Source organism: Zonotrichia leucophrys, chromosome Z (assembly GCF_028769735.1).
Source record: "Zonotrichia leucophrys gambelii isolate GWCS_2022_RI chromosome Z, RI_Zleu_2.0, whole genome shotgun sequence".
NCBI classification, from domain to species: domain Eukaryota; kingdom Metazoa; phylum Chordata; class Aves; order Passeriformes; family Passerellidae; genus Zonotrichia; species Zonotrichia leucophrys.
The window spans coordinates 48,592,358-48,616,911 of NC_088200.1; the positions used below are offsets into that span (position 1 = coordinate 48,592,358).

The 24,554-nt window shown below is 37.5% G+C and overlaps 1 protein-coding gene across 1 annotated transcript in view; it reads right to left on the minus strand.

Annotated features, from left to right (window-relative positions):
* Positions 1 to 20,585, minus strand: part of SLC28A3 (solute carrier family 28 member 3) — a 38,029-nt gene extending 17,444 nt beyond the window's left edge. Inside the window, exons 1-7 of the mRNA XM_064735655.1 lie at positions 20,395 to 20,585; positions 12,650 to 12,754; positions 8,643 to 8,725; positions 6,071 to 6,162; positions 4,497 to 4,686; positions 2,571 to 2,715; positions 1,136 to 1,249 (exon numbers count right to left, since the gene is read on the minus strand). Of these exons, the coding sequence (XP_064591725.1) occupies positions 1,136 to 1,249; positions 2,571 to 2,715; positions 4,497 to 4,686; positions 6,071 to 6,162; positions 8,643 to 8,725; positions 12,650 to 12,754; positions 20,395 to 20,451 (786 nt within the window). The 5' untranslated portion in view covers positions 20,452 to 20,585. The remainder of the gene's footprint in view (positions 1 to 1,135; positions 1,250 to 2,570; positions 2,716 to 4,496; positions 4,687 to 6,070; positions 6,163 to 8,642; positions 8,726 to 12,649; positions 12,755 to 20,394) is intronic.
* Between the last annotated feature and the right edge of the window lie 3,969 nt (positions 20,586 to 24,554).

Consider the following 24,554-nt stretch of genomic DNA (forward strand, 5'->3'; position numbering starts at 1 on the left):
AATTCCAATACTGTGGTGCACTTCTATGCTCCATCTAATGCAAATAAGTACAATTAATTATATAGCTTAAAATGGAGATTTGACAGCTGAAGTAATGTGTTTTGAAAGGTGTAGCTAAGAGTAGCCTGAAGGAATCTTCTAGTTCAAATTCTGAATTTTTTTACTTCTGAGGAAAATATATGCATTACTGATGCAGTTTAAAATGGAGTTAAAATACAGTTTATAATAGCTACAGTAATTAGTTCGGACAGGATAGACTGTAAGACTTGAAAACATGAAGCTATCAAAAGGTGGCACCAGACCTGCTTCACTCAGAGACTGAGAACCTGGTGACAAAACCCAGATGATTCCCACTGCCTGTAGATTAGACAGACATCAGATCTGTGCCTTTGCTCCTGGACAGAGACAGTACATTCTGCTCTGTCTGGTTTTACATGTCCTTAATTACCTGTGAAGAACAGCTGTGAGAATAGTATCCCTGAGGCGAAAAGTCTGAAAGTCCTTCAGAATATATGTCTCTGATGTATATTTTGGATATTGCTTATTCACTACCTTGCAGTAACTCACTTTTTAAAAACTTTGTGTCTGCAGGGCTGCCTGCGAATGGATTCTGTCCAGTTTCCAGAGACCCCTTCCAGCATGCAGATTTGGATTTTGCCACTTGTATATAGCTGAATTAATTTTCTTATATGTCATGAGGACTATGAAATGTCTCTGATGACAGAAATGTTGTTGCTCTGAAGATTATTAGGGTTGTGCCCTGAATCCCAAGGCTTTTCAGCATATTGTGTTTATTGCAAGGATGATTTGGAGTTGAGCAATTTCTAAGAGTTCCTATGAGTGCCTTGACACAACCGAAATTTGTGTTTCAAGAGTGGCAATTTATAACTTCAGCCCAATGATGGTAAAGCCATTAATAAATGGTATTACTCTGACCATTGTATTAACTGAACAAAAAAAAAAAAAGAGAAGAAGATTGAACTCAGGAAGTCAATAATCTTTCTGAGAATCCAGTTTTTCTCAAGAGAAGAAAAAATCAAGGGACAAATGGATCCTTGAACAGCCTGTTAATATTATGTAAGACTCTCAAGACAAAATTATATTAAACAAGCAAGGATTTTGCTCAATAACTTACCTGGATCTGAATGCCTACCCAGTTAAGTACATCAAAACCCACTTTGGTCCTCAGAATAAGAAGCCCAAGAATAAACTGCATTCCTATTCCTGAAAATACTGGTCTCCAAGCAACCTAGATAGACAGAAAAATAAAGAAACTGCTTGTTATTTAAATAAATAATAGTTTACTTTGGATGTTTGTTTAAATAATGTATGGGGGTAGCCTGACTATACTGCAGAATGGGAGCAGCTGCCAAAACAGGTGGTAGGGGACTTGAATCTTCACATATCTGGACAGAGCATAAGGAGATTTTGCTACAGGGTTTGTCCTTGGGTAATTTCAACTCTGCTTATGTCCCCTAGCTTTAAAGACTTTTGATACTTGAGAACGGCTCAGTTTTATGTTGTGATCCATCTTATAAAGGCAGTCATAGGAGAAACTGTGGCTGCTTATGATGAGTTCCTCTTCGCTACACTGATGATTCCTGTTCTGCTGCCTCAGAAAACATCTTTGTTTTGTGAAAATTGAATCAAATCACTTACAAAACCAAGAGTTACGATGGCATTGTCTAATTTAATCAGATCATATTTGAATAACACAAACCAATTAGTTGCAATGAGGGCTCATGGGAGAGCACAAAACATTTCGAGTATGAGTTTCACCTCAGTTGGGGACAGCAGCAGTTGCAAAGGATATGGCAAGTTCATTAGTCCTTGTTGAGAGGACTTCACCTGTTAAGAAAGTCTCAGCATTGATGGAAGTCATGATAAGTATTGGGAAAACTTGGTGACCTGGACAATGTATGCATGACTAATGAAAGAATGCAGAGGTATATGAGGCATGCAAACAGGAGTAAAAGCTGAAGTGGTAATTGTGATGACTGAACGAAGCCCTTTGTAATACCACAGCAAAATAGAGTGGACATTTCTCATGGAAAATTAAAATAAATGGCATTTTTGAGCCTATGGGAGTGGATGAGCAAAAAGTGAGGACATCAGCTTAGCCCCAGCTGCTGAATTTGCCGTGGAAAACAAGCTTGTGAGGGGCTAAGAGCTATATAAGTCTATCATATCTCTAGTTCCAGGCAATTTGTACTGATGTGATAACAATGTCCTCAAATAAGTGACTGTGATGTGCTGAGGACTGTGGTGAGGCTCCTGTGGGTGAAAGCATGGAGAAGTTTCCAGTTTGAACTGTATCAGAGCTGGAACAGAAGGTGGACAGCAGGTTCCCAAATAGTGAGACAGGTGTTGGTACAGCCCCATACATGGTCCTCAACAGCAAAATTCCTTTCCTCAGAAATTAAACACAGTGCTTGGTCTCAGGCAAGGCTATATTCTTACTTTCCCACATTCTGTTACTCTTACTAGACTTGGTGCTAGGGTAGGAGAATAGCTTTTTAGACACAGAATAAAAAAAATCCCAAAAGGTGCATCATGGAATAAATACTCACTTGGGTTGGATATTTGGAAAAGATAAGCATCAGGATGACGTACATCACAAGCCCACCAAAAGAGATTAACTGACGGGATCCTTGTTTTGTTGTGTCAAAGATGAGCCAGCAGATGATCATTATAATAAGAGCTGCACACAACACCCTAGGAAATAAAAAGCATCACGATATCCTGAAGAAGATGTTTGGGATAATCATTTTCCTTCCCATACCCAGAACATATCACTTGGTGGTATCTGGAAGAAATGTCCTCCAAGACAAAGTATGGGAGGAAACCCAAAAAAACCATGAGTGACTCTAGTCTGAGTGGTATTTCTATTAAATGAAATGTGATATCTTCCTTTCTCACTTTTTCTTTCCTTTCCCTTCATTTTCTTTGTTGAATCATTAGTTCTGGGCAAGAGAGGCTGTGGTATTTATAATTGCGCTGTGCTGTTTAGCTGGTGTGCCTATGAAACACACTCCACTGAGGAGCAGGCTATAAACAGCTCATTTCTTTGTAACCATTTGTAGTCTGTTCAGCTATCTCAAAAACAATGAGACAGGTATTTCTGTGTTTCAGTGTTTCTATGGTTACCACTATCAGAACCACATTAAGCTTATTTATTGAAGGTAATTATCGTAACAGTCTGGAAGGCAGCACAATACATCATCCCTATACAGAGAGGAACCACTGTCCCAAGCCTTTAACACTAGTTTTGTCTAAGAGTAAGGTTTCACTGATTTTGGTGGTACCTAGATACATAAGTTTGATCTTTAGATGGGGATTAAAAACATTGCAAGCAAATTCCTCAAAATGGCTTGGTCATTGCAAGGCTGAGTAACCCTTCCTACACCTGAGAGACTTTCTCTCTGTTGGAAGAAAACAGTTAAGCACCTAACCTGTGATATATACAATTTAAAGACTGCAGCCCAGGTAATACAGTACTCACTTCCCCCATTTGTTCCATCTGTTCCTCAGGGCTCTCCTGTTCCTTTTGCACTTTCTCCCAGAGAGGCTGCCAGATCATCTAATGGAAATGCCTCTCTGTGACTGCTCTCTAAGCTGAGAGGCTGCTGAGCAGAAGGATCACAATCTTTAAAACACTTTTCTTAGCAAAGCCATTTCTAAATCTGAAGAACAATATAGGACATTATCCTGAACTGAGAATGACTCCTCCTTAAAACTCTTTCTTTCTCAGCTAGTAGGTGACCAAGCTGAAATAGAGGGTAGCTGGCCAATTCTGTTTTCCTTTTTAATGATATTTCATATGTTTTCCTTTGGTCTATGAGACTCCTTTTTCTCCTTATTTTGCCAGGGATAACTTCAAGATCCCCGGTCACTGCTCAGGAATACTTGAAATAAGTGTCTGACAGGTTTAATTATCTACTATATATCTACCAGATTAATGTCTACTATCCCAAAGGATGTGTAAGGTCATACAACCATATTATGACATTAAATCTGGCTGGCATGTTTTGATTCCTGAAGGTCAAGTAAAAATTTCTAGGGGGATATGTGGAAAAAGTGTCTAGATAATAGACTCTAATCTTTAGCAGTTTGTAAATGTTAGAATTAAGGTTTGTATGAACCTAACAGCTCTGTGAGCAGTGAAGAACTTTCTGGTTTTCAGAATGAATGCAAAAGGCTGCAACACACATGAACTTTTGTGAACATATTCTCATTCAACCACAAACTTTTCCCACCTCAATTTGTGGTATTTCTCCTATGCTTTCTGCCAAGACTTTTGATCCCTAGCTACTGCGTTGAAATCCTGAACGTGTTTCTGATATTTCCTGGTAAATACTGAATTATTCTGTGATTTTTATGAGATACGTGTGATTTACCCATCTCCCTCTTATGGGGAAGTAAGCTGACATAAAATCACAGGGGTAACCTGACTAGTGCATTGTCCTTCTACATAATAGAAAGTAATTAATATTTACCATTTCAGCCAAAACCACTGTTTTTTCAGATATCGGTCTCCAGGGGAAAAGAATGCAGCAATTCTGTCTTCATACTTAGCTATAAAAAAATCCCAGCAGATGAAGAAGATGGCTAGGACAGTGACGACAAAGAGTGGCAAAGCTCTCTGAAAATTCAAAGTGCAGGCTGCAATAACTACTGCCAAGTATGCTGTCACAGAAACAAGAACATATATGTCAGTTAGGTTGGTCTTTTTTAAAACAGGATCAAATTTTAAATTTATAAGAGGTGATCAAAGTCAGGCCTATATTTATCTTTTTGGTGCTTTTCTGGCTTTCAACCTAAATACTGAAAAATTTTTTGCATAGTTTTGCTACTTATGATATGCTCATTGATATGAAAGGTGGCTTGCATTCTGTCAAAGCAGATTATATGTTTTTGCCAAGGTAAGTTCCTATGAAGCATGTTAATCACTCAGAAAAGTGAAACCCATCTACAAGAACTTTTTCCTGTGTAAAAGTTATGAATTAGGAGCATGAGTCATGCTCTTTTTTTTCAAAAGAGGATGAGTTTATCCAATAAAACTTGAAACAAACACTATAAACATATGTCATTTGACTGATTTGATGACCTCAAGTAATTGTGAAGCTTAAAAGTAACTTATTTCATAAAGTATCTATGAAATTATTTATTTGACAGGTTCACTGCACTGCAGCTAAATGCTGGCCAAAAAATATCCGTTCTTGTAAAGAATGATTGGATTTTATCTGTGGCAAATAAAGAGGAAAGACTACTGATTTTTGTAGTGCAAGTTGGTTTTTATGGAATTAATGAAATCCTGACATATTCTTAGAAGTCACTCACTTTCTGGAGCCAGAATAAGTCTGTTCTATGATAAAGCAAGACAAGATTAGTTATGAGAGCAGGATACTCAACATGCAAACAACATTTTATAACCACCTCCTGGTGTACTCATGGACATATTTAAAGTGTCTGTGTTCTCAGTGTTCAAGTAGGAAGACCTCAAAAACAAACTTGGTGAAGTAGAAGGAAACAAAACAACCTACAGGCTAATTAGGAAAGGGAGAAAGAAGAATATCTGAATGATTTTGCAGTGCATACTGTCATAAGTACATTTACTCCAGAAAAAAATTGCAGTGAATATGGAGTGATATGGGTGAGGAAAGAAAGCTTTCATTTTCAGCCTGATGACTTAAGTTCAGTCCTATTTGGTGCCTGACAGTTTTTAAAGTGATTTCATGATCTTGGGCAAGTTACTGAAACTGTAATTTTGGAGTCAGCTGGTAATGGAGTGGACCCAAAGTCTGAGCTATGCTGCTATCACAACTGTAATTGCTAGTCAGACTTTAAACATGCTGGAGAAGCAGTTTAGCAAGATTTGTGTCTTTGTCGTTTGAGAATGAGTGGAGGTTTTGCAATCTGGAATTTTCTCTGTGACTAAATTCTTAACTACTTTGAAACACATTGTTAAAGAGAGTCAAGAGTTTTTATGCTGGACAAAGGCAGTGCAGCCTCTAATCTCATACAGGTAAATAAATAAGGCATCAGCAATCCTGGGGGTAATATACTGTACCTGTTATTAAAATTCCGTGGACCACATAATGAATTTTGGTTTTATGTTTCTTGCAAAATTCACAGACTTCATCATACCTTTTTTCTAATTGCCTAGGAAAAAAAATCCCAAAATAATAGACATGTAAGCTTTTGCAGAAGAAAATTGTATAAATTGGTCAAAATTTCTCCACTGAAGTTCACTGAATTTGGAGAGGATTATATTTGGATCTCAAAGTGCCAAATATAAAGTTCCTTTTGAGAGAGACTTCTATGGGTTGATGTCGGACAGGTGAAAAAGAAAATATGGCAGATATCTAATGGGACAATCTGTCATCAACATACTGGGCCAAAGTCAGCAGGCCAGTTCTGCTACCCTCTGAAGTGCAGCTCTTCTGAGAAGAGATCTGTTAATAGGGTTGGTGCAAACTGAGTGTGTAGTTATAAGATTCAGTGTCCATTACTAGAGCCACAAAATTTGTTAATACAGCCTGCCCAGCATTATAATGTGGAATAGTGCTATTACTGTAACTGTGAAAGCCTAAGGCTGCATTTGTGTGTGTGCAAAATAACCAATACCTATCTAAAACCTTACTACAGCGTGCATAGATGTCTCTGTACCTTTTAAAATTTGGTTGTTATTGCACTAAATTTTCATCTCATCTCATGGAAGTTAAAATGATTTATTATATTTGAATGTCATGCTCTAGTATCAGTTCTTCCAATGATAACATATTTCACTTCCTTTGTTTTCCTCACTAAAGGTAACAGCATGATTTCATGAAGGAGGTCAAAATTTAGGGAAATAGCAGTTAAACGAGTTAATTCAACAGAGGTTTCCAATGCTAAATATGCTGGTAATGTGGACTTAGATTAATTACAGAAGCAGTGGCTAAAAAAACACCTTCGTATTGTGCAAGCTAGAAAAAATTACAGCTATGTCTCTTTTATCTCAGAGGCACTGCTTTAGAGAGTCTGAAGCAGTCTCTTGCATTCCCAGTCCATAAAGGCAATGTCATATTTAGAGACTCTAATTATCCAGACTGTACTTGTTAGGAAAATAAATGCAGCTGGAGTTAGATGCACACTGAAATCCAACATGAATACTCTTATTTTCTGCACTCAAAAACCTCAATTAATGTAAAATAAATTTGAGAGAAACAAGAAATAATAATTTAAATTATATCAGTACACTGAAGAACAGAGCAGGAGCACACACCTTCACAAGTACAGAGAGTAATAGGTTCTCGGAGAAATCCTGATTGCTTTTGATGCTTCAATTTCAGTTCTGGGAATTCCTGTAGCTTCACAAATCAGAGCACTTTTTTTTCTAACTTGTAAGAACATTAGGTTATCTACCCAATCTCAGCAGAAAGATTAGATACAACAGGAAAAGGAAAAAGGAGAAATGAGTGACAAATAGATGAAAAAGGCAGCTACTTTATCAAATTTATGGTTCCATCACCCAAGAAAAGGGAAAAAAATACTGTTACTGCTACTTATGAGCCCTTTGGGATTTAAAATTCTTACTTTCAGATTACATTTTTTTGTAATTTCTTCTTTTATCTAACATCTCTCTCTCTCCTTTTTACTTTATTAATTTAGGCTTTTATGACTTTGGTACCACAATATCTTAAAATATTTAAGCACAAAAGTCATGTTCTGAAAAGTCACAGAAAAAATATGTTCCTTATGAAATTTGGTTAATTTACTAAGGAAACATTCTTTTCTAAAAGCCTGATCCTGTAGGCTTGAAATATAACTGAAGATGTTGAAAAAACAGATCTCACTTTAGCACATTAATGTAAAATATTTATATATGTCAAAACTATTCTTGCTTGCATTTTGTAACTCAGAAATCAATTTTCTGTTGTGCATGCACTTAAGTGAATGCTAAAACCTTGCACTTGCAGTGAATCTGTGTTATCAACAGACTGATCTTTCAAAAGGGCCATGTCTTAGACTGCAGGCTATTCAGTACTATCTGTTGAAAGAAATCAGTGACACACATGAACATTTAACATGATTTTAAGTATTGTGTATTAACTTTTTTAATGCCTTAAAACAGGGTTTACATCTTTCACAAAAGTACCTAATCCTTAAGTGAAATGTGGATGTGTGCTTTTACTCTGTGATCACTTGAAAGTAGAGCAAACACAAAGCAAAACTTTTGTTCCATTAAAATGGCTTTCTTCACAGCTGTTCTGTTCCTACTTTGTGCTGGAGCAAATGGCTATGCAGATGAAAGACACTAGTGAATCTTCAACTTCCTGAAAGAGACCACTCTTTAAGACCTCTGTGTAAAAGACACTGCTCTAGAAATATTGGAAAAGAAGTTATTGTACAAGAAATATTGCTCCCTTAATTTGCCAGGCTTTAAAAGTTCCACAATTACAGATGTCATTTGTAAGGTAAAATAATTTTAAACAAGCTGTGTTTCTGTATTACAAAAATTGCTAGGTAATACAAAGGTCTGTGTAGCATAGGGGCATGGCAGTGAAATTTAGAGTTGTCACTCCAGAAGCATAAACACTGGCAGCTTTTTGGTTAGGCCAGGATGGAGTGGAAGACGTAATCAGCCAAAAACACATTACCCTTTCAGGCGTGGTTGCTCATCATCCATGGAGGCATGTTTGTTTTCATGCAGATCACTCTCAATATTGATGTATTCATCCCCCTGGAAAGCAGATCAGTGTCAAGGTTGTCAGAAGGGTTTATACTTCTTAGGTAAGGTGCAAAAAAGCATCCCCATTGGCAGCTAGCTGAAGCAACCTCTAGAATTTCCTGCCTCCACTGCATTCATGGCTCCAGCACTCCCACTGCCACCAAATCTGTGAGCAGTGTTTAGACCAGCTGAGGAGTTTCCCAAGCCATCCATACCATTTTTCAAAAGGGAAACAAAGGAGGCAAAAATACCAGCATTACTCAGCATTGAAGAAGGCAGGGCCTCATAGCTGGAGGCCCTGTACTGTTTATAGGTTGAAAAGGGCAAGCTGTGAATTATCCAGCTTGCCCAGCACCTCCTAGACACCCCCACGTTTTGTTGCTTGTCTCTTTGCAGAACTTGAATATGATGGAACTTTTGTATATGGAGACTGGTTAAACTGAGCAATGCTCAGTGTTTTAAAAATTTAACTAAGCTGAGATTAGTTTTCTTAAGAAAAATTGTTGCCCGAGTCCACATAATCATGGCACTGTTAAAGCTTTTGTATGACTATAGGCTGCCCTGCACCCTGTCTGGGCACTGCCTTGAGGGCCAGGTGGGGCACAGCCCCGAAGCTGCTCAGCACACCCGTGGGGGCAGTCATGCCCACGCTGCACCTCGTTCCCCGTCTCACTCCGGTGGGGCACAAGGATGGAGCTTGTCCCCTGGCTACTTACCTCCATGCTCATGGTGGGGCCTGCAGAGTGGCCAGGGCCTGGGGCAGGCTCCCATTGTGTTCAAAGACAGCAGCGTACCTGCATGTGGCACTCACGCCTCTCCCTTTGAGCACCGTGACCGGCTGAGCGGCCTGGAGAGTCTGGCCATGACCAGGGTGATGACAGTCCTGGCCTGGCCTGGCAGACATGTCCTACCCTCTTCACAAGAGGGGCCCACAGCACTCAGCCACTTTTGGAGCAGTGACAATCTGCAGGTCAGTTTACCTTTTGTTATTTTGTCACTTTAGTTTACGGTAAGTCAATTCTCTAGTCTGTTGTGGAAAGCAAGGCCCACCACAGACCTTGCCCTGGCCCCTGCATTCTGGCTGTCTGTCCTGCTGCAGGTGCTGCCAGAAGCCCTGGAAAACTCTCAGTTAGTTGCCAGGGAGAGACTTGAACCACAGAGTCATGGAATGGCCTGGGTTAGAAGGGACTTTAAAGATCATTTAAGATCAGAGTCCCATGGGCAGGGACACCCCACACTACATCAAGTTTCTCAAAGCCCCAGCCAATTTGACTTTAAACACCTTCAGGGGCATCTACAACTTCTCTGGGCAAATTATTCTGGATCTCATCACCCTCACAGCAAAAAATTTCTTCCTGGTATCTGATCTAGACCTACCCTTTTTCCATTTAAATCCAGTCCCTCATGTACTATGACTACATGCCCCTATAAAGAGTTCCTCTTCCTTATTTTTTGTGAGCTCCCTGTATGTGCTGAAAGACCACAGTGGGACCCTGGAACTTCTCTTCTCCCAGCTGAACAGCCATATTTCTCTCAGCCTGTCAAGTATCTTCAGGCTTTAATGATCTCAAAGGCAGAACCTAACACAAGGTGAGACCAGGGGAATATATACATGGATGCTGCTGTTTGTTCTACTAGGAAGAGCTCAGCAAAAGACCAGCAGGAGTCTGTTGGTCCTCTTGTCTGCAGTTTTTGCAGGGTGCTATGGAGCTGCACTGCAACATATGACTGCATCTTCACTGAACTCAGTTTCTTTGGCTCTTTGGTCTTGACTGTGAAATAAAACAAACCTGAAAAATGCCTACTAAGTTACTTTTGGTAACTGGCAGTACTCTTCTCAATGGATGTACAAGGTAGGCTTCTTATCTGAGGGACATTGAGTGGTGATAATATCTAAATATTCCTGAGACTAAATTTGGAATATATTGCATACCAGTGCTTCTCACAGGTTTTTTAAACCTACATTATAAAATCCAGAGAGTCCCAGCCCTCTCTCTGGGTGGAAGCACCATGCTTTCACATTCGCAGGCAGCTACACTCCCTTTGGCACTGTGTTGACTCTCCCGGTCACAGCTTGAAGATCATGTCCTACAGATATTGCTTTCAACCCCACCATCATTCCCACTGCCACCACTTCTTGCACTGCCTAGGCCAGGTCATGCTCTTCTATCTCTTTTCCCCATGCCACAACATACTCCCTGTGCCTGGATCACCCACAGCCTGAATTCTGACTCTCTGAATTTCTGAAATATATGGTTTGTTTTGAGAATATAAGCTATTTTTTCTTTTGAAAATACAAATACAAAAGCATCAATCTACATCTTTTCACATTGTTCACAATGTATTTATTATGTTTAGAATACTACTATGTCACTCTTGTCACAAATGCTTTCCTACAATGACATTAAAATGTGAGAAAATCTGAAATCAAAGACAACTTTGTGTGAAAGCTGTCATTTGCAAACACAAAAGGAAATTGGAGAATGGATGCAAACCCCTTTTATTTTTTTCATGGCCAAACATGATACCAGGTCTGGCTCATGCAGAGTGTTGGCCCTTGCTGAGAGTTACCTAAGGGCTATGTGGCCCATGTAAACTTCTGCAAGCAAAGGGAGACACTGCTAAGTCCATACTGTAAAGACTGTCAAAATAAATTTTTATGCCTCTGTCACAGTGTACCGGAGAAATTGCTGGTGCAAATATACACATCTCTGATACTCTTGCACCAAGTAGTAGTAGAACGTTTTCAGATGAACTTTTTCAGTGGGAAATTGGTTTCTCTGATAAAAATAAAGCTTTCATAGATGTCAGTACTTTTCACCAATTTTCTACAGTTTCAATCAGTTCTGAAAGTCCTTTTTGAGTTATTTTTGTTGGGTTTTTTTTTTTTGTTTTGTTTTAACAATTTCCTTTTCCCCAACTTTTTTGAAGTTGAAGGTATAGACACCATCTACCACCATTCTCTCCTAGGATCTCAGCTTCCAATCTAGTTTCCAGGAGTGCTTATCTGGACAGTCTAAGTGATTATTTCCATCACTGTATATCTGAAATTAATTCAACTCTAAGAGCAGAGTCATTACTTTGCACCATGCCTTTGTTGCCTCTGATCATATTCAAGAAAACAATAGAAGATAGAAATGAGTACCCCGTGCATCAAGTATTTCTTATATGCTGCTTTGAGGACCATTACCAAACTTGGCAAGTAGATATGATTACAACAGAATAGAATTTTAGAGTAGCAAGTTATTTCTGGAGTGAGGATGTGAAAATATTAATACCTAACAATGGTGAAATGCCTGTGGATTTTTTTAACCTGACTCCCATGTTTTCACAGTGGGATACTCAGTATATGGGCTTAAGCATACACACAGTCAAAAGAAGTCAAAATAAATATGTTTATTATTACATAAATCTGCATTGTGCTCTCTTCCTCTCTGGTCAGTTTTACACAGGACCTATTTCCTCAAGTTTGTGTTTGTCTGAAATTTTCCCTATTTAGGATGTTTATTTAATAATACAATATTAATTTATTATTAGATATTTAGTAATATGACTTCTTTATCTGACTGAAGGATTTATCTCTAAAACCAATGATTACAGATTCTCTTTTTTCACCTTCTTATGAGAAAATGGGGCAACTCTGGGGCAACTCCTAATCCAATCTTCTCCTCGATTACAATTTCTGGTGCCTCTTTTGTATTGTGTATGAAGCCATTAAAATATTGGAGTACATTTTTTCTGAACCCTACACAAGAACTTTTTTTTCTTTAATGTATTTTTTGAGAATAGAACTTGCCTGTTTATACATTTTAAATTATATTCAGATTTTGTTAGAATATCTGCCTTGGATATACTAATACATTGCCAACATTAACTTTGAAGTTTACTAATTTTCATTAGGTTATTTGGAAGAAAGAAAAAAAAGAAAAAACATACCTGATTAATATGCACTCTTCCCTTATTTTGTGAATTCTTGATTGTCTGTGAATTGTCTCCAAGGCCTTTCAGATTTGTATCATCCACACCATCATCACTGTCATTCTAGGACCAGAAATTACATTGGTTCAAATAAGAAGCTGAAACCTTTCTTGTGTACAATAAGAGCTGATTTATAATCTGAGGTCTGGGCTACCATGGAAGCAAGTGAGTGGGTGACAGGAAATGGCCTCAAGCTGCACCATGAGAGATTTAAGTTAGATATTGGGAAAAATTTCTTCACTGAAAGGGTGGTCAGGCCTTGCAACACAGGCTGCCCAGAGAAGTGATAGATTCATGCCTGGAGCATTCCAAAAACCTGTAGATGTGGGACTTTGGGGACATGGTTAATTGGTGAACATGGTGGTACTAGATTATGGTTGAATTCAATGATCTTACAGGTCTTCTAGTATCTAAATCATTCTACAATTCTCTGTGCTACTTTACCACAACAGGGAACCCAAAACTTGGTGTGCAAAGCTTGGCAGTTCAAGTCCCTGCGTTACTGCACAAAGGTGCCTTGGCCATGAATGGTGCTCAACTGGTGAATCTGCTTTTATCTTGACTAAAGTCACGTCTCCCACAGTGAATTGTCCTGCCCATTTCCTCAGGACTGGTTCAACAAGTTCATAAAATTCCAAGCCTTCTCCTCACCAAGGGCAAAATGGACTATTTGGGGCCTTCCCCAATTTAGTTAGTACCTTTGCTCCAGTATTTGTGCTCTTTACACAGATGGAATAAATGTGAACGTGTACTTATATTACTCAAAGAATAAAACACTCAGGGCATCTTTAAAGAGAGGAGTTAGCTTTATCACATTAATCCTCTGAGTTTTACCTTTTATCAGAGAGATGATGACAGCCATAACCAGCCCAATTAATTTTAATTTTTAAAATAAATCCTGAATCTCCATTTTCTTGTTTCTTAATGTTTTGAATGATAAATTAACTCTTTTTAATGGTCTGAGAACATCTGATTTTGTAAGAAAGCTGGCTAAACAAAACTTCAGATAACTTACATCTGCAATTGTTGTGAATGTTTTGTATTTCAGTGGTTTCTTATGGCAGCAGTTACAGTATGATAATTTCACTGGACTTTATTGCATGAAGTATCTCATTATTTACATGGTAATTAACTCAGTAAATTAGTATTCACAATTAAAACAATCACTTCCACATGAACAATACAAAATAACCTGAATCATAGTAAATTCATAAAAACTTCTAAAGACAGAAATAAGCAGTACTACTAGAAATAAATTGAATTTTGCCTTTTTGCAGAAACATGCCCTTAGAAGCAACTAGAACAATGCTTACTAACACTTTTCCTTAAAGATACTTTGCCGCTAAACGTCACAAAAAAAATCAATTTCAGTCAAAGTGTTTTTGTAACTTTTTGTGTCTCAGAGAAGAGAGAGTCACGAGAGGTTTTTTATTCAAGCGTTGTGGCCTTGATACATTAGTTTCCTCACTTCTAGGTGAAGACTATCTTTTCTTTGGCTTGAGAGACACTTCTGTTTCAGAAACACTTGTCACTTGTTTGCCTGCTAACCATACTATCAGAGGGGTTTGTTATAGCTGCCCCTGCAGCCAGCAACAAACAGAAAGACTGAACACTCCATGCAATTAAAAAAAAAGTCACAAGAAGCAAAGATTAACTGCAGCATTGAGATATACTAAAAATACTACAGAGGACAGCAATGCAAAATCAAAGTGCAAAGTGTTCTGTAATTCACATAGACCCACCCTCACACACTCCCAAGAATGCTGTCTTTCAAGAGTTCTATACTTGTTGCTGAGGTAGAAAAAGCAGAGATTTCCTGGATTTTTTTCAGTAAATGTGTGAAAAATAATAATTATGCAAATTGCTGTTCATGAAATATACAAGTAAAGGATAATCTATATTGGAAGACACCTCTAGAAGTCACTTTGGCGAACCCACTGCTCAAGTGCAATAATTACATGAGAAGTTTCATTTACAGAATAATTAAAATATATGAATGTATGAGTAATGTAACAAAACCATTAAGAGCATCGCACAATTGCTGGAACTCAGTAGCCCACGCTGCAGATTGATAGAATTGTGTCTTTCTCTGTGAATTTTAAAAGTTGCTATTTCAATTGATTATATCACATTTCTGGATTATTACTGATTCAGTAGAAACTGGTTAATTACTATTGATAACACATTTACTCTAGTAAGATTTCTGTTGACAAGAATAGTCTTTGAATGAGTTCCATGAAGCTGAGTAGTTTCCTTATTTCACAGGTGATTTTTTAAGAACTGTGTCTTCATTCTCCCCTTTATAGAATTTTTTGTTTTGTTTGGTGAAAACATTTTATTTAACCCTACTATTAAAAAAATCTATTCTTAATTTCTAATAAGAACAGAAATATTCAAGTGACAAATAAAATTACCTATTCCCCTTTCCTGCTTACTTAGTATCTGAGGTACTGAAGGAACGCCTCAACAAAATATTGGTCTGTGCTTATCACCTATTGTTGCCGATTGCTATAGGTAAGCTGCTCAGCACAGGCAGAAAACTTCTACCTCATTTACTCAGTATCCTTTTCAACTCCCTGTAAATGTCTGGAGAACAAAACAGCGCAAGAGAAACTGGGAGTTCAGGCCTTAGGAACTATAGTTAGCACAATCCTGTTATGAGCACAGGCCAGTACAGCAGCATGTGAATTCACTTCTGAACCTACTCAACCTCCAGGTGACATGAGAGAGCAGGAAGTTCACAGAGAAGCCTCAGAAAATTCAGAAAATTCTCTTTGCTTTAGTACACAGTTGAAAGATTACAGAATTGGCCCATCTATTTTGAACGCTTGTAATATGACAACTGTTTTGAAACCTTGTTTCTGCTTTCACAAACTGCTTTACTTTAAAAGCTTGGATTCCCCTCTTGTAAAATACTTGATTTCCCCTCTTGTAAAATACTTGATTAAATGACAAGGACATAGCTGTGTCAACTGCTATGCTCTTTCAATATTTGTTTAGTTCCCTCTTGACGAGCTGTTAATTCACCTACATTCACAACTACATTCATTCACCTAATTGCACAACTACATTCATTGTTATTCCCTGCCATCTCCTCCTTGATTTTGAAGTAGGATGGATTTTGCAAAGGGCTGTGAACTTCTATTGTGTTTTTAACAACAGTAGACACTCTGGAGTAGATGGTGTTATGTTAGCTCATGCTAGTGAGGGAGGAAAATAGGATGGCCAACATGACATTGAGGCAGCTGCTTAAACTGTTTATGATTTAAGGGTGGGTTCTTACGTTATATTGGAGATTAGAATCAAGATACTCAAGGAACTGACTGGAAAACAGATGCTTCAAAAGAAAATAGTTCAAGTTATAATGTCGGGTTCTGCTGCATCTCAAGAGATTTTTTATTGTATTTGCCCAGCAGAAGCAAAGCCATCTAGTTTACAGTTTAAAACTTGCTTTTCTTTAAATATTCAGCTACCCTGAACACTATTCATCTAGGTTTTCCCTAATGTACTATCTTTTGTTAGCCAGTGCCATGATTCTGGATTTTAAATGCATTTTAAATATTGAGGAAGGATTTATTTAAATTAATAATCACAGCACTCATAAATACCTGTCAAATTATAAAACTCAGTCTACAAGGCAGGAAGGATGAATGTTCATTATTCATGTACTAAACTACAGCAAATGAGTTGTATAAACAACAGATAAGGTAAAGATTCTGCCAGGTATAAATTTGGCGGGCTACATTGTTGTGGGCTGTTTTGAAAAGGACTGTAAATAGAACTCCCCACCTCTGAGTACATTTTTGTTTCCTTAAAAAAATTTAGGTTTTCAGGGTAGGATAGTTGGCTATTATCCTGAAATGTAGGGGCTTTTTTAACAAAAAAAAAAAAAAAAAAATTAAACAAGTATGGCTTTGGAAATCAAGTTTTGAAAATGTGGGAAAGGATTACATAATTTCCTGTCTGGATCCGGTTAAATAATGCGGTGCAATGCCACCTTCATTTCTAAGGGTAAACATGATAGGGATGCTCATGAATATAAGTTCTGAATAACATCTATAGTCTTAATTAACCAACCACACAAGAGTATCTAGGAAACGGTGAAAAATAGCAATAAACAGAAATTGTACTTTTTAGGATATGCTTTAAGCTTGTTTGAATGAAATGGATGCACGCCTTATGGCAATACAAATGTCCTATGCACTGTGAGCAAAGGACGGAATATTAAAGGGGATCCTTCCTCAAGTCAACTTCTTAAAGAGTGCCAAGTCAATTTCTTAAGAGTGTTTCTGTACCTTATACAGAAACAGGTACAGGCTGTTTAATGCACTAGGGATAGGAGGCCAGTGAACAATAAATATTTATTAGCTGTTATCTTCCCTTTGCTCTGTATTTATGTTTTCCCCTGTGTTGCTTTTAACTGTAGGGCAGTTTATTCATCCCACCAACTGTTCCTTTTTAAGATGCAGTTTTTATAATTCTTTATAGAGTAAGTGTGACTTGATGTTTTATGTTATCAGAGATCTGAATCATCAGAACTGATTAGATAAAAGTTTTGCCTCTTTAATGAGGGCTAAAGACAAGCTAGGTAAGTCCAACCTCAGTTTTAGGGTTATTTTTAGTGATACAGTTTTGGAGCAGGAAGCTGTGGGCGCCTGTAGTGGTCCTCCAGCCAGTCAGTGCCATGTAGGAGAGGTTGACTGAACCACCCTGAAGGCAAGAGACACAGCAGCATTTCCACACATTATGTATGACATTATTGTAGCTATAGATACACAATCTGTTACGCTGGTACACTGACGCTTAGCAGGAACGATTTTCTGAATTGAGGATAATGATTGATCTAAGTTCCTGAAATTACACAACATTTTTAAGATGTAAAAAATTTAACAATCTGAATTATAAACAGTGCAGCAATCTATAGATTGTACCTATGAGGCAGCATCCAGGGCAGGCAACTTTAGCATGTAGGTCTTAACTACTGCATTGGATTTTATTAAGTTAAATACTTTATTACTGAAGGTTAGGAACATGGTAGGGAAAACTGGCAGTATGGGTAAAGAAAGCTATGTATCTTCTTAAAACGCATAGAAAAAGCTCACCCATTGTATTACACCAAGATGGCTGTGGGTAATTGAGATATTCCTAATATCAAAAAGAGAGGGACAAAGAGGGAAACTGCAGAGGTGTACGTTTGGGATTTATCGTCTGTTGTCTTTTGATACCACTTTGAGCTGTTAATAAGGAGGAAAGTTGCTTTTGAGTCTCCCAGGTACTGGCATTATCACAAAGTAACAATGCAGGACCCGCAATTTCAACATTATGCTCAAGTGGGAACTGCATAATGCACAAAAGAAGTAGCTGGTATTTTGCAGAATCAGGCATTTTAAAAAATGCAATTAATGGTATTAATGTAACTTCATGCTGCATGGATGCAATCCTGTCTGAAAGTTAACATTTGTTAAATGAGGGTGTACTACACTACCATTGAAAATGGTGATGCAGTGAAAATCCTACCACAGTACAAATGGATGTGTGTGTTTACATATCAATAGCAGCCGAGATTTTGAGAAGAGCTCATAGTTATCGCTCTTTGACCATTTGTGCAAATCAGAAAGCAGACTACTCTATATTACAACTTCATCCCTTAAGCATCCCTTTTCAACAGAAAGAACAGTGCTTCTCGTTCTTGACTTAATAAAGGTCTGATATGTGATCCTTCATCGATCATTTTTTAGCTTTGAGCTGCTTTGTATTGCATTCAGAACTGTTTTACTAACTTAGTCTACTTTACAAATCGCCTAACTCGGATTTACTTGTCTGTTACTTTATCACTACGTGCATTAATCATTAAGTGGTTCAGGTGTATCTGAAGGTACCTATGGATACTTAAAATGGTGCCTACACAGATACTTAAAATTGTTTAAATTACACCTTTTCCAGAACACTTTTTTATTTTGTGGTTTAGGTAAGATACTCATGGCTTAATACATAAAGACCCATTTATTTTGGAGGAATTAAATGTTCACTCTTTGTGCAAGGAAAGCTTAAACACAAGAAGTAGTGGGACGTGATGAGACTGTTCAGTTTTTAGGTAGTTCATAGTGGCTTTTACTGTGATTTGTTTATATACAGAACTTTACCTATTTCCCTTTGTGTCTTATTTTTTCTAGGGAGTGACTTACATATTAAAACAGAGATAAGACAGTGTAGAAGTAAATAAAAACGGCCCAGGTAAGGTAGCTGCGTAAGGCAGAGGGTTAACCCGGGTTACTATACTGTGCTACACAGATCTCTGAGGAAAAAGATGATTTTCAGCTTATGCCATTTAAGAGAGTTCAACACGGAGCTTTTGCAGCTAGGGACTTCTTTTTGAGTTTGTAAGTACAGATTTAGGAAGCGGACGACACTAGTTTAGTCACGTATTTTGTGTGAAAACACAGGATAAAACCTCTTATCTCGCTCACTTGAACTGACGGAGACTCAAGTTCAAATTTCTTATCCATCTGCCCCAAAGCACAGATGAGTTGAGAGCGCTCTGATTACTCAGGAGAAAGGCCTAATCCTGGACTATCATGTTTTAAGGGTTAATTCTCTTGCCTACATTCTGTAAATGTTCCCTGACAGGCTTCTCTGTACGAATAGCGCAATAAATAAATATACAGAGCAGCTGAATGTCGGTGATGTTATGTAATAGTCCACATGCTTAGCATCTGCAAAGCCCCTTCTGTGTTATTTGGATAGCGCCGGCAGATACCCACATCAGCAACACACTTCCTGCTAGCTGAGATCAGGAGCAGCGTAAGGATCGGAGACTGCAAAGGAGAGCAAGGAGCTGCTTTGTTCATATAGCCCTCTTCAGAGTATTTCACAGCCACTGTCTCTCCCCGACTTATTCTCCTTTCAGCAAAAAGTACAGAGAGCCAGCCCGGCTGCGGGTTCGCAAGTTTTTGTTTGTGTCTTCTCTAATTCCAGTGAAAGCACAGGGATGCTGGGCACCGGGAAACAATAAATAAATACCTTTGGTGGTTTTTGTTGGTTTTTTGGTTTTTTTTTTTTTTTTTTTTTTTGTGGTATTTGTTTGTTTGCGGGGGCTTGTGCTTCCGCTTATGAAATCTGCCTTTTTTAAACGCCTGTTAATATTACTTTATGCCTAGAAAATGCAAAAATCATCTGGGTGGGCTCCTTCTCTTTGCGCTCTTCTCGAGAGCGGAAGACAATTGTGAATACTTCATGCATGGAAGAATGCTATGCCCCACTATGTTACATTATTACTTTATAATTTTTCTCATATTATTGAAATACATTGCTTTGATGAGTTATGTGTCTGCTGCATAATGCTGACCTTCTCTTCAACAGAACTGTAAATGACCTATCCTCAGAAAAAATCAGCAACTGATAGAGCAGATGGGAGCCAGCTGAGAGATCCACCAGCCTATGAAATGTTACCAAGTCAGGACACTTTTCAAAGCTAGCTGTATACCACTGAGGAGAGCGTATTCCTGAATAAGTCAATTGTGCTCCCGTTTTTTTTTTTCACAAAAGCCGAGTACTTTGGCAGGGTATCAGCACGCAGAATGTTGTAAAATACCTGCAGGCAGAGCGCAGAAAATGCTTTTTCTTTGTTCGGGGTTTGAATTCAACATTGCTCAATGATTTTAACTCCTTCCTCTTCCCCAGAAAGCAAAGGAAACCAAACTTACCTGGAAGGCCAAATTGTGCACTCCTGGGTGATCACGGTTGGTCTCCGTCAGTTCCATGTGCCTGGTATGGAGTTTTTGGGTGAACGTTGGAATAGTGGAAGCTATTTGCAGCACAGGATAAAATCAGCCAGGACCTGGTTAATCCATCTACAGGACCAGTTCTACTTAAAGTCAAGTTAGCTGGAGGCGTTCTCAGGTTACCCTTACTCCCACTTAGCTCCACCTTCTCGCTCTGCTAGTGCAGCCCCTTTAGGCCGGCGTGGAAAACGGCCTTCAGAGACAAGAATGGAGGACACCTGCAGGCCTAAAAAACATAGTTTACACAGGCAAATGTGTGTACTTATATGACTTCTGTCTTTCCTCACTTGTGTGGGATGAAAACGTCCATGTACAGATTTTGAGAGGCCAAGAAATTTTTGTCCTTTTTTAACAGGTACTCTCAAGCCATTATTTTTGTGACATTATGGTAGCTTTATTTTTCAGAGTAGCTGGGGACTTCACCTAGCAGGAGAAAAAAACGAGAATGTGAATAACACTCAAAGCTCTTACAAGTCTGGTAAAGCCAGGCTCAGTTGGCATCTTGTATTTCATTGCACAGTCTTTTGATTATCTGTCCACAGATGACTCCCCTTTAACTGAAGAGTATTTATGATACTTTTCAGGCTTGCTATTTGCAATATTGAAAATAGGTGCTCTTAAAACTATCAATTGGACCTCTTACCCATGTTTTTTGTTGACTATGGACTTTGTGTATACAGCTTGTTCTGTGTAAGTCCTGAAAACACTAGCACTATTACAGACACCAATGTCAGACAGGATTTGTGTGGATAAAAATTTTGCCATTAAGAACAGCAAAAATGACAGTGTTCTGTTTCTTGGAAATACAGCAGAGTATATTTATGAATTCATTAGCTGCCTACATTCAGAACTTTTTACATGCAGATGGAAAATGTCATGAGTTATGTCTCACCTTGTGAAAAGCAAAAAACTGTGCCCTGTTTTACGTAAAAACCAGAATGGATTGGCATGATTGAATATATCATTCAAAATAATGAACAATTACATGAAAAATAAGATGATGCATCTTTCTGAGTAATCTTCCAACTGTTTTACAGTATTATAAATCATACTGTTGGCAATATGTGCTTTCTGAATATTATAACTATTGCTCAAAAAGGAGGACTAGCTGGGTTTTTTTTGACCAGGAGTGCATGGCTTTTAATGATTTTTAGGCTTGCAGTGTTCAGAATATTTTTGGAGACCCAGGTTTTGAAATCAACTTGTTTATTGGTAATTGTATTTACCCTGTGAGTAGAGGACATTTTTTGACTAATTACTTCTTTCTGCACAATAATCTTCAGCAAGAAATAACTGCAAATATCTTTAACAAGTTTTTATACAATTGCCTGCTGATTTCTGCATACCTCAGCTGCTTTTTCCCTTCCTTTTTTCCTTCTCTTCCCTCCCCCCCCTCCAAGTTTGAACATGCTTTTACCACAAGAAGGTAGAGGAAACAATGTAATGAAAAATTTTCAAATCCAGTCTGTGCAATCTTAAAATCTGTCATCTACATTTGCATGGATGGAAGAAAGTTCTACCACCCTAACTATTACAAGACAGTTCCTTGTCCCCATTAGATAACCCATTAGATAATTTTTAAAACAGTTTTCCTCATTTAAAAAAAAATCTCAGAATAACACTGATTCAATAATTTCAGCATGGTTTCCTCCTTTGAATTTTATTTTATGTTAGAAAATTCACAGCATATTTAAAACAAAAATACCCACACCTCCAAGAAAAATCCTGAACTCACTATAAAAACTATGAAATATTGTTATTTTTTGGTGGACAGAGGACCATGCATTTAAAGAAAATTAGATAACTCACTGATATTTTTTTACATGATCAGTCAGAATTATATTTAATGTTTGATTTACATTAAACCCTTCCTGTTCCTGGTTAGTTTAAATACTTACTTGAAGATATGTTTTTTTATATATCAAGATATGTTACATGTCTGAGGAATATTGCATGTCACCATTTCAACTGATAACCAGCCTGGACATCTGTTTTCCTCTTATGTGATTCTTTTGGCCGTGAGAAAGCATTAAAGACATGAATTCTTAATTTTTAGTGTGTTTTTACAAGAATGGATTAGTTGCTAGGCTGAAACAAATATGAATTGCCAAAATTCTATGGACAAATAGCAGAGGAAAAAAAAATTACAATAATCTTAGTGTTGTTTCCAAAGAACAGTGATAAGAAACTTTATGTTCCATCCCACTATTTCTGCGTGAAGTCTGGAATCTCTTTGTCTTATTTAGAGGAAGACCAATCAAAAGGCCTAGTTGTCTCACTGAATTTCACATATATATATGAGATTTATATTTTTCCTAATGTGAAAAATACATGGAGGAAGTTTATTTTCATTTGAAGGAATAATTTTCCTGGGTGCTTCTTACTTCCATTTTTAATGGTAGAAGTTTATGAATTTATTGAAAGAATGCTGCTTTTTCAGTTGGCAGGCCTGAGAAATTAGGGAAGAAAAGCATTCTATTGTATTAAAACAACAATCTGGAAAACCAGAAACTACTTTTCATATACAGACTAAAGAAAATTTAATGTTAATGTGTTGGGTATTTTTACAATATTATGTAGAGCTGACACAGCAAACTACTGTTATTTCATCATACCTATGACCAAAATGTAGAAAATGAATGAACTTTTGTAATTAATGTTTTTAAAAAATCTTTGAATATAACAAGCTATTTTCTTGAATCCTTTCCTCAAAACATGGGAAAGGTGATTTCTCTCCTTCCCTGGAAAATTTTTAAGGGAGAATAATGTTATCACACCCTCAGAATGTTTTTCCTTTTATTCTAATGCAGGTGAAGGAAACAAGAAGTCTTGTTAGTAGGAGAGGTTTTCAGCTGAGCTTTTTGCTTAGAGGTCTGAGTGGCAAAGATATGGAATACTGTGTCAAGTAAATAAAATATTTTGCCAACAAATGAAACCTTACTGCTGCTATATGACTCCGCCATGAAACCCTAGTCACATGGTAAAGCATTCAGAACCTCTTTGTTCTTCAAGTAAGAGCACAATGCTCAATTTGCTCTGAAATTGGCACACAAACTGATGAAAGCCAGAAAGGTTTTTTGGGTAATATAAAAATATTGACCAACTGCACAGCTTACTGTACACACAGCAGGCAAATATATAGCAACGTGATTCTTAATAATTTGCTAGATGCATAGAGAAGATGAGCAGGACTATGAAGAAATGAGTGAGGTATCTAAAAAAGTAAATTCATGCTGGGTTTTTTCGTTGTTGAACATTTTTTCAGAGTTAGAACTTGCAAAGTTCAAAAATTCAAAATTTTTACATTCTTAATTGATCCTATTCATTATGTATATTTTTGTTAATATTACTCAGCTGTGATTTCAAGAACATTTCAGTTAAAAATTTCAAAAGCATTGAGATAATCAAATCCCAATTTTTCATATATGCCCTGAGTAAACTGCACCTCAGAGGAAAGGTGAATGAAAAAGACCATGGTTACCATTGACAAATTGTTGGCAAGTAGTTACATTTTGCTATTTATCTAGCCAGTCCTGCTTATCCCTCTTCTGACTTCTCTGAGTGAAAAAGGTGCCTTCCATATTTGAAAAATCTTGGGCCAAAAACTTTTTTTTTGTTGATGTCTATAATCTACAAGCTTCAGGTGTTTGCAGTACGGCTTATTGAATTTTTAGAAATATTTTCATACCAGTGTCAAAGATAAACTCCAACCTCCACATCATCTTAAGAATAAAGGGTGAAGGGAAGAAACTACTCTCTTGGGGACAGGAAACACAATTTTTTATGCCGGTAAAATTGTCCCTCAACACAAACTTTTCTTGGAGAGTGTGACTTTGGAACTTGTTTTTATGAAAAGGGCATTTCCCCTCCATTTTCTCAGCTACTACTCTTACATTTTTAAGGGAAAAGCAGACAGTGAAAAGCTCTTAGTAAGATAAAAACAGTTTAAAAAATTCAAAATGGTGCCAGGTTCGATGAGATGTGGACACAAACTCCTGCATCTCCATTTTTAAAAATCGTTTTGTTTGTACAAAGTGACTGTAAACGAGGTGGTTGAGTGACCGGGTGCTGCCTCCATTTCT